Source organism: Aplysia californica, unplaced genomic scaffold, assembly GCF_000002075.1.
Source record: "Aplysia californica isolate F4 #8 unplaced genomic scaffold, AplCal3.0 scaffold01024, whole genome shotgun sequence".
Taxonomy (NCBI): domain Eukaryota; kingdom Metazoa; phylum Mollusca; class Gastropoda; order Aplysiida; family Aplysiidae; genus Aplysia; species Aplysia californica.
The window spans coordinates 71,710-81,952 of NW_004798294.1; the positions used below are offsets into that span (position 1 = coordinate 71,710).

The 10,243-nt window shown below is 40.1% G+C and overlaps 1 protein-coding gene across 1 annotated transcript in view; it reads left to right on the forward strand.

Moving 5' to 3' along the window:
- Positions 1 to 1,694: 1,694 nt before the first annotated feature.
- The window catches only part of LOC101859526, a gene marked incomplete in the record, with an annotated part of 11,460 nt that continues 2,911 nt past the window's right edge, over positions 1,695 to 10,243 (forward strand). Inside the window, 3 exon segments of the mRNA XM_013089717.2 lie at positions 1,695 to 1,843; positions 2,209 to 2,908; positions 9,740 to 10,188. Of these exon segments, the coding sequence (XP_012945171.1) occupies positions 9,772 to 10,188 (417 nt within the window).

Consider the following 10,243-nt stretch of genomic DNA (forward strand, 5'->3'; position numbering starts at 1 on the left):
CACACACACACACACACACACACACACACACACACACACACACACACACACCTGACAACACCTCTGGATACTGGGCAGAAGTGAAAAAGCATTAATTTATTATGGTTTTCTGTCGCTTTCGCTTCCTTGTTTTGCTTTCCTATCCAGTTGTTTATAATTAAACTCTTCCCAAGACCTCTAGAAAAAATGTCAAATCACAAAATGTAGTCTATATCCCGCTCGATTAGGTACACATAGTAAGGGTTCGAATCTACAACTGTGAAATCCTGAACTTGAGTTGGGTTTTTTTTTATTATTAAAGAGCTTGCAGGGCTCCCATGCAAGCTGTTCTTAGACTGGCCTGTCTGTAGTGAGTTGTGGTTGCGACTCTCTGTAGGAACTTTTAAAATGAATTGTAAGTGTTTTACGCTTTCATAGGCACAACTTAAATCATAAGGAGGCGGTTTCCGTTTTTAGAAAAAAAAGTGTCCAGCAATGGCGTTTGTTTTATCTTTTAAATTAAAATCAAAGTAGATCTTTTACGCCCCATTCGAAACAAAAACTCTCGTCCTTGCTCATTCCTACTCTTTCACATACAGAATGGCCGCCCAGTTTGAACAAAACATTTTAGTTAGAGTGTAGCGTGTTGTTGTGTTGAAACACCTATAAATTCTTCTAGTTTTGGCATGTAGAATCACTCTCGGTCGACATGGAGCAGGAAGTATAACTAAATGTACATGTACGTAGGTTAAAACAAGGGGGCACCAAGCTGTTGCGGTTTCAAGATTCGAGTTTCGTTTGAACAAGAATCAGCAAAACAGCAAAAGGTGGAAATGCGCTATTGAAACATGCAACGCGAGATGCACGACAGACAAAGATATGAAACACATTCATTATATAAATCCATCCTGCTCAAACTCCTACTTCCAAAACATATTCTTTTTCCTAAGAAAACTCAACGATCACTAGCAACTAACTAATACATTGCAAACTAACAGCCCCTATCAGCCCTGTATACAATACAAGGCAAATCAACATCGAGAAATACTTGAGCTTAAAGCATTTTTTAAAACAACTGCAGATGTTTTCACCGATTCTGTACCGGAGACCTCACATTTTTTATCTTCACTGTCATGCCATTATATAAACCCGTCCTACTCGAAGTCATTCTTCCACATCCCAGTTGGTGAGCAGGGGCATACTCGCAACCTACTAAATTAAATCAAGTTGTAATCGAATTCAATCTGCGGCGAAATGATCACAACGATAGTACATAACAAGATGGGCCACTTCTCTCTTTGAGCCAATTAAAAAGTGTCCTCAAAATTCGGTGGCGCCCTCTTCACAAAAGCGCACCTTTTGCGAACAGAGTTATCCTACTTGAGTTTAAAAAATCAAAGTGAAACTAGCAAGTTTTTTAATGAATTTCGGAAGAACGCTCTTTTAAAATGGTTACGCTGACAAAAAACCTCTTCCAGAGGAAAGGGTGATTGTTTTCTTCGTTTAATTTGACTTTAGAATGAAAGGCGAGAGGTCATTAAAATTTTAAAAAGCTAAAACTCCGTACTGAACGAACCCGAACTGCTGATGAACAGCAGTCGATCTGCGCACGCAAGGAGGTGCTATTCCTATTCTTCTTCTGGAAAAACGAAAGAGAGCTTCAAAACAGACTGCAGCGCCATCTGAAGCAAAGAGCATACTTCCTGCGGACACTTTTTTGGCTGAGTGGCCCATCTTGTTATTTACTATTTTTGATGATCATTCTTATTTTCCAAAGGCACACGCTGTGACGTAATTGCGGCGAAACGTGGACCTCCCGACACGCCAAGAGATTATAAAATCAAATGGTTATCAAATACCGTCGGTACGTGTTAAGGTATTAAGACGCAAGCAGTCCAGACAAAATAATTAGTCACCACAAGCGTTTCCGACACAAAGGACAAAGAGGGCCAGTGCCGTACCCACAACGCCCCAGGGTAACAGTGGTTTGAAAAGTAGTTTAACATATCCCTAACCGAAACCCACGCTTACAGCCAGCTACCGCTGAAGGAAAAATCTGTTAGTCAAGGGCATAATTATTTTACACAATTATTTACAAAGGCTTTAAAAGCGTAACAAGTTTAGCAAAAATATATATATATATATTGAAACTATTACATTGTTTATTGCAATTATTATTATGTATATTATGGTCGTTGTTGCACAGCCTTTGTGTATTTTCCCCACCAGCATGGCCAATCACCAACACGTGTCCATGACGTCACCACAACAACAGCAAGCGGACTGGTCATCCCTCCAGGCGTTCCCACCCTCTACGCTCCAGCGAGCGCTGTCACATGACGGGTTGGAGTTGAAATCTCAAATCTTTTGTTCAATAATACCAAAAAAGAAGCGAACTCCGCCCTTGTGACTCGTTGGCGTGGGTTTGACGGCCATCTTTGTCAGCTGACCAGTCTGCCTCAGTTTGATTGAAAAGTCAGTTCATGTTGTCTTTGTTCATCCCCTGAGCGGACGCTAGTTTGACGAAGTTTGTGTATGTAAGTGTGTGTCGATAACATCACGTCTCATTTTTTAAAGTTTTTGTCGACATTGTTGTCAAAAGATTTCCAAAAAGGATTAGTTTCCAGTGGTTTCATGTGAACGACATGATAGACCTTCGCGATATTAATCCAAGAGATTGTTTCACCCGTTGTTGTGTAACACGTGTTCGGTATCCTCTGTAAATTTATTTTTCGGCGGTTGAGGTATCAGGTAAAGAGACCTTCTGTGTGCCGTTCCTTGTTGTTTATTCACAACTGACGTCACAGAATCTTGTGCTGCTCACACACAACTGACGTCACAAAACCGTGTGTGTCATCGAAGCCTCCAAGATCAAGAACTCCGGGAGAGAGTACTAGAGTAGTCAGCACTGACAGCGACTGCTAAAACCGTGAGTGTCATTGATAGATTTCTTCTTTAAGATTATTGTCTACAAAAGTAAAGCCGGCTGGTGGAACCTTTCTTCTTCTTCTTCTTCTTCTTCTTCTTCTTCTTCTTCTTCTTCTTCTTCTTCCCCCACTCTCTCTGTCAAAATACTCCATGTGTCTCTCATTCTTTATCTCTCTCACCCTCCCCCTTTCTCTCTCTCTCTCTCTCTCTCTCTCTGGCTCTCTCTCGCTCTCTCTTACTCTCCTTATCTCTCTCTCTTTCGTCTCTTTTTTTTCCTATTTGGTCATTGTAAGGATTTAACGACACATGTAACACAATAAGGTTATACAAAAGCCGAAGACTAGAGGTAATACAAGAGAGTAACATGGACAACAAAAAGAAAGAGGACAGATACATGTGTATCTGATTAGGACGATAATTGTATTGTGTTCGAAAGGAAAGAAGGAGCAAACCACACAAGAGCACCTGCCAACGAACCACACCCTAATCTCTTTTTAAAAATCCCAAAAAAACCTCCTGTACAAAGGAACGAACAGTTCAGGGTGGTGATTTTGTGAGGGGGGGGGGGTAGGAGGTTTAGAAGTCTAGAGGTAATGTTACTTTGTTGTAAACTAGGGCACGGTGAGTCTAGACTGTCGTTATGTAACTGAAGGTTTCAGTGAACTTGTCGCCTCAACTGTCCTCTCTTTGGCCAGCGGCTGTGATGCCACGTGCTATTTTTCCATGTTAATACATGGACCTACTCGTTCAACTCAAATATATCATCCTCTAAGCAGACATTTTTGGATTGCCTGCATCAATTTCTATTGCTATCAAACGATCACCATTGATCTTGTGTCAATTTGGTTTAATTATACAAAGGTAAATGGCTCTGACCCAAGCTTTACTATTGTGTCTTTGTATTTGTCAACACAAAAAAAGCGTATTGAGTCATAAGAATATGATGACTTACAGTGTGACTCGTTTTAAGCTTATGTCGTCATACCTTGCATTTTAAAGGTATAATAAATAGGAAGTTGATTTTTAAAAATGTTAACTTTCAACTTCTGGACGCGCAAAAAATGCCCTGCGTACCTGGGAAACTGCCTGTTCATGTCAATAGATATTGACGTTAAATTAAAAATAGACATGTGCTCGAAAACACAAGTTCATATTGTCATGTATATCTCAAAGACACCATTCCGTTCTGAAATCGCAAGCTTCAGACTGTCACAAGGCCCATTACTTTTAATAAGGGGGTGGGGGGGGAGTGAGGTTTTGCAAATGCTGCTAATGTTAAATTCTACGAAGTGAATCAGACAAGAATGACAGAGCAATGTAAGGTTAAGATATAACGAAATGTGTCAGGTGAGAAAGACTGAGTAACTTGGAGAAAACAAACAATGTGTCTCCACTACTAGATGCACGAAAATGTAGCAAGTTCATGTTGACCTTCTTTGTTACCGACTGGGTTAACAGAGCGTCCCTCATCTCACTTGTGGTTTGTGTTTGTGTATGGCAGAGGTTCGTACTGTTGTTGAGGGAGGTTGAGGGCGGGGATTATGACAGTATGCACGCCTCCCTGACCAGGAGTTGGAATTTTGTTACCGACTGGTGAACTTGGGTAAACTGTGGGAGGGACTAAGCACGATAATCGTTTTATTCATTGGAGGGACTAACATTAACGACATGTGAATGGCTCGTCCGCAGCGTATGGGACCGATACTGCACGATTAATGGTAATGCGTCGGGTGATGAAAGATCCACGTGGCCATCTTATTTTATGTTATTTTTTCCCTGTTGGTTGAAAGAGTTTTGATATAGAGACAATGTTGGACAGGGTATTATCTTACGCAGTGTCATTTCATAGAGGGGGAAAACGTAAGGGGCGAAGGAATTTGTCGTCTTGGCAGGTTTAACTGATTATAACTGATTCTCTGTAGATTTGAATAATCAATTTCACGCTATAGATAACAATACTACATCGGTGGAACTATGCTGTGTGGGAAACTTAAAGACTCAACTAAGTAAACTGTGAAAGAACATATTTCTCCAAAAGCCAAAATATATTTTTTAAATGATGACCAGCTCTTTGTAAAACAAATGAAAGAGACAAAGCAGGCGAAATCGAATGTAAAATGGCAATAAAGAAAAAACATAAAGAAGCAAAATAAACAGGGATAAATGATCAGAATCATCAAGTAGAGAAGAATCAAAACAAAGATATGCATTTTAAAACCAAAGAAGTCGGCGGGACAAAAGTACATGTACGCTCAAATACAGAGTGCATAAGATCACGAGGAGAAGATGGAAAGACATAAAGAGATGGTCAGAATACCTAGAAAAAGTTTTCAAAGATAACATAGGAGGAAAACCGGTTATAATGAAAGGTATAAATGAACCATCACTACTGAAAATAGAAGTACAAGTTTTATCAAGAAAATAAAACAAGGAAAAGCCACAGGATCAGATGATATTCCAGTTGAAGTGATTATCAAACTAGAAGAATATTCACTGAAATAACAACAAAGCTCTTACATTCTATTTATGACAGTGGTGAAATTTCAGAGATATGATTGCTCAGTTATTTGTTGTTTTGTTTTTGTTTTTTTTGTTGTTGCTTTGTTTTGTTTAACCTAAAACACTACGTGCGTGAGATGTAAAGAACCATTCGCCTTATGAGTCATTTTACAAGAAATCTTGCTGCTACCCAGCCCAATGATTATAAATATCATGATATAGCAATTGGGGAGGTGGGGGGGGAGGGGAGAGCGTGCGAGCTCACGAAACTCCTGGGAGGAGTGTCTGCGCGTCACCCTACGGTCAAACGCTGACCTGCTTCCTTATCAGTGCGCACCTGGTGCGGGTAGTGCAGTTCGTTGTGCCATTTTTAGAGACAATTAAAAGCTTTAAATAATTATGTTGGTTTGAAGGTGAAGGCTTGTGTGGGACCAAGGCCCATACCACCAGACGGCCTTAGAACACTGAACTAAGTCTCACCCCCGAAAAGCCTTTTTTTCATAACGAGGGTGATAAATCCCCCACACTTAATTAAAAATTAGAAACAATTTGTTGATCTACCACAATTTCTGTGGGCCTACTCATCATGATGATACTACGAGCTGGGCAGTTATTGAAAATTTCTATGAAAAAGACAGTGCCTTAGGTTTATTCAGGGTGGCACCCAAGTTAACCAACAGTGTGTCAAGTTTTGGACGACAAAGGGTTTGTTTGGCTGTGCACGTGCTTAGTCGCAGTGTAACAAAAGCAATTAAATAGGGACACTATATGTATCTTGGAATTAATCCTTTGTCTGACATCGCTATATCTGATTTCTGTAATAACTTTGATGATCTTTTCAACGTTTTCATTTCGTCACTTGTGTCATTCTCTGTCGGATATCGTAACCCAGTCACAACCACACCACAGCATCATGAATTTTTGCAGCAGACACTTCTGTGGTTGAAAGATAATTCATGAAGTTTGGCCCAGAAGACAAAAAGAAAGTTGCAAAAGCTTTCATATGAGTCAGTGAGTGGATCCACAACATCACTGCTTTGCAAGGTCTTGGATTACTTACACTGATATCAAGATGAACTTGAACATCTGTTCTCAGTCACTAAGAGAGGAAACGGAGGGCATGTCTTAACAATCCAGACCCCCCCCCCCTCCCCCAACAACAGTTACATTTTTGTTTGAAGAGACAGATAATGGCCAACAAAATTATGATCGCATTGCCTTCAAGCAGTTGCAGGGATGCAGTGGATAGCTTTTTAATAAATCAAAATCTAACGAGTAAGAATTTCAGTCAAACAATAGTTGCAATTCAAGTAGACCTTGATAAAGAACACAGACACATTGTTAATTTTGTTAAATTTTGCAATACATTAAAGATGCAATGCACTTAAAAATGAAATTTCTGACGAAAGTGGATACACTTAGAAGAAACTTTACGATACAATGTAGTCTGCAAGGACTGTACAGGGATATTAGAAGATTCCTCATCTTCCCATGCAAGGCAACTGGTCCTCATCAGCCAGAAACAGTTTGAGCATTGTCGTCACGGTGGCTTAAAAAAGCCAGTTATAAACTTGTGGAAATTGTTAGTTTGTTTGAAGCAGGGTTTTTTAAAACGCATTTTAAACCTTCGATGAACAGAGCGCACAGTAGACAGAATCTAAAGTTGAAAATGCTCGAGGAGCCAAACGTAATTGAAAACAAAGGTGATTCCTGCAAATACAACATAGTGGACTATGAGTCAGTGTATTTATTAACGTCAGGCTGCTCGATGATCTTTACAGGACAGTCAACAATTCATGATGCAACTTGTACTCAAACATCGGTTTAAGGGGTGAATCAATGTAACCTAAACTGTGCACAGCAGTTTGTATCAATTTATTTTAACTTATTCATATCTTTCCACAACATTTGAGTCTAGGTATATAAACGTATCTTCATGAACGTATATAAAATACTAAAATGGGGCCAACTGGTCACCCCACAGCTCGTGTTATAGTCAGAGCTGTTAAAGTACTTTTAAAAAGGTACTTAAGTACAAATTTAAGTACAATCTAAAATATGTACTTAAGTACAGTAAAAGTACTTTCCTGTAAAATGTACTTGAGTACAAGTACTTTTAAAAAAAGTACTTATGAGTACATTTTGAGTACTTTCTGCTAATATGCTAAAACACTTCAAAATGCAAATCATCATATTGAATAACATATCTAGTATATTTGACAAATTCGGCCATTTATTACTAATAATGTAAACAGTATACAAAGCATTTGAATATACGCACTGAACGTAGGTGGAAATTGTCCGTGAAATTGAAAAAAAACAACAACCAGCAAACAAACAGACACAACTAGTGAGTAAGTGATATTATGAATAGAATTTGTTTGAGCAAGACAAAATGATCTAATGTAAGTCAGTCCTAGGGGTCGGAAAGTAGGAAAAGTATCAAAATTGGAAAATGTAGAGACAAAGTTGACCTAAGAAAATAAAAAATTGATGAAAATGGCCAGCAAAAAAAAATGCTTTGAATTCTTTAACAAATTCTCAAGGAATCAAGGTAGTCTTAAGCACAAACCACAAAAAAGGAAAAAAGAAATTTAGGTAGCCTAAAAAATTGTTAGATTGATATACATTGAGAACTCGATTTCAGTTCAACTGATTATAATAGTGGTAAGACAGAGTTTGGTCACACTGTGTAGTCCACGGCGCCCACGGCAAACCAAAATAGGCCTACATGTAATTTCCTAGAGTCTAGTAAGTGTAGTGTAAACAAAAATTCTCTACTACAGTAGTCTCCGCCTAAGATCCCACTGCTCGGGAGCAAGGGAAATATGGGATCTTAGCCCGACGAAGCTAAGGAAGAATCTACAGTGACCCAAGAACTGACGTGACCCCTGGGTAGGTTTATGACATATGGCGAGCAAAGAGTGGTCATCCTTGATGACCAATCACAGTAGCATGGTGGCATGAGGCAAGCCATAAATCATAATATTATACCGTACACTCATTAGCATATCGTCTCGAGATCTTTATCTACGTTTATCCAGTTGCCCCTCCCCTTTACCTGTCCAAAAATTGTAGCCTTCCATCTCTGATTGAGTCCCCCCGCCTTTGTCGTTACGTACCATTACTCTGTGACCACACCAATTAAAATTCAGGCTGTCTCGCAGTTTCGGGAATAGAGAAAAACTGCCTTCAACTTCAATGGTCAGGGAAGAGTTCACAGTTCGATGTGATCCTGCCTGGGGCGAACTTGTAGGCCCAACCCACCCAGCGAGGGATGAAAGTTCAGGTGGCGAGCTCAGATGCGAGTGCGATGTTTGGGGAAAAGAAACGCCCATCGGTCTGTTCACACCTCGGTGTGATCCCGTCTGGGGATCATTGTACCGTTTCATGGAGTTTTACAGCACATGTGATCACTTTCACAAGAGTGGCTGATCTTTGACGCGACGGGCAGTTCTTTAATCTCAACTTTTAACTCTTGGTTGATCGGCTGTGCCCGCCCGGGTGTTTGTTCCGTAAATTATGCTCGGAAATGTCGGCACTTATTCTTTCATTAAGCTTCAAAAGTACTCAAAATGTACTTGAAAAGTACTCAAAAGTACTTTTATAAAAAGTATCGGAGTACAGTAAAAGTACTGATTCTCAAAATGTACCGAAGTACAGTAAAAGTACCGAAAATTGTAACGTAAGTACAAGTATCGGAGTACTTGTACTCCGTTACTACCAGCTCTGGTTATAGTACCACTCGTGTGTTGTGTGAGCTCATTAATGCGCAGAGCAACGCGCGCAGTCGCTAACCTCGATTCTCCGATAGCGCGCAAAGGCCGAAGAATGATTGCACCGTCTCAGTATTTACGGTCTCTGATCAGTACTATTGCAATGGTGGAAGAAGACAGTTTCAATAAAATGAGCCGAATCTTGAAAAATAGAAATATCTCAATAACCACAAACATGAAAGATCTAAAATGCTACGTGTGGTCAACCTTTTTATATTATGGCTGTAAATGTTGGCTAATCACCCCAAAAAACAGTGAAAATATAATAGAAGCAATAGACATGTGGTTTATTGGGAAACTGCTGAGAATTTAGTGGAAGAAAAAGAAATCAAATGTACTTAAGAAAGCCCGCTTGGGCCGCTCGCTGATAAAAGCAATTTGGAAAAGACAAATGAAGTTTCTCTAACACATGGATAGGCATGAAGACGCCATTCTTGGACGCTTTTTGCACAACATACAAGTTGTAACAAAGAGCGAGCCAGTTCTACTCCTTACCTTAAATCAATTAATTAATAATTACATTTTCTTTTTTTTTTCTTTCTGTCACCGTGTGTCAGGAATCGTCCAAGCATAGCCCAAAAGTTTTACCATGCCACAAAACTCACCGCTGAAGCAAAATCACTTCAGAGTTCAACTGACGCCACCCGTACCATGGATCAACCCTGCTGGCTGGTCAGCTCACTCCGTCCCCGTCCCTTCATTCAGCGACATTGGTCACCAGCTGGCCGAAAACATGGCTCCAGAACCAGCAGGTAAAAGACGAAGAATTGAATCTGAACCGTCACCCAATGGTGTGGAGTCCCGGTTCAGTGGTTCCGGATTACGCCCTTTTTCAAGCAGTCAGTCGAGAAGTGCTGGTGACATCAGTGGTGGTTATGATCACGTGTCCAAGATGCCGATGGAAACTCAGTTGTGGTTTCGTCTTCGTGAACAGGCGCTGAGAGAAAAGAGAGACAACTTGCTGCATAATGGGACGGTGGAGACCGGAGCTGTGGACTGGGAGAAGGTGAGGTGGATTTCTGTACTTTTTGTTACTTTTCTCTCTCTCTCTCTCTCTCTCT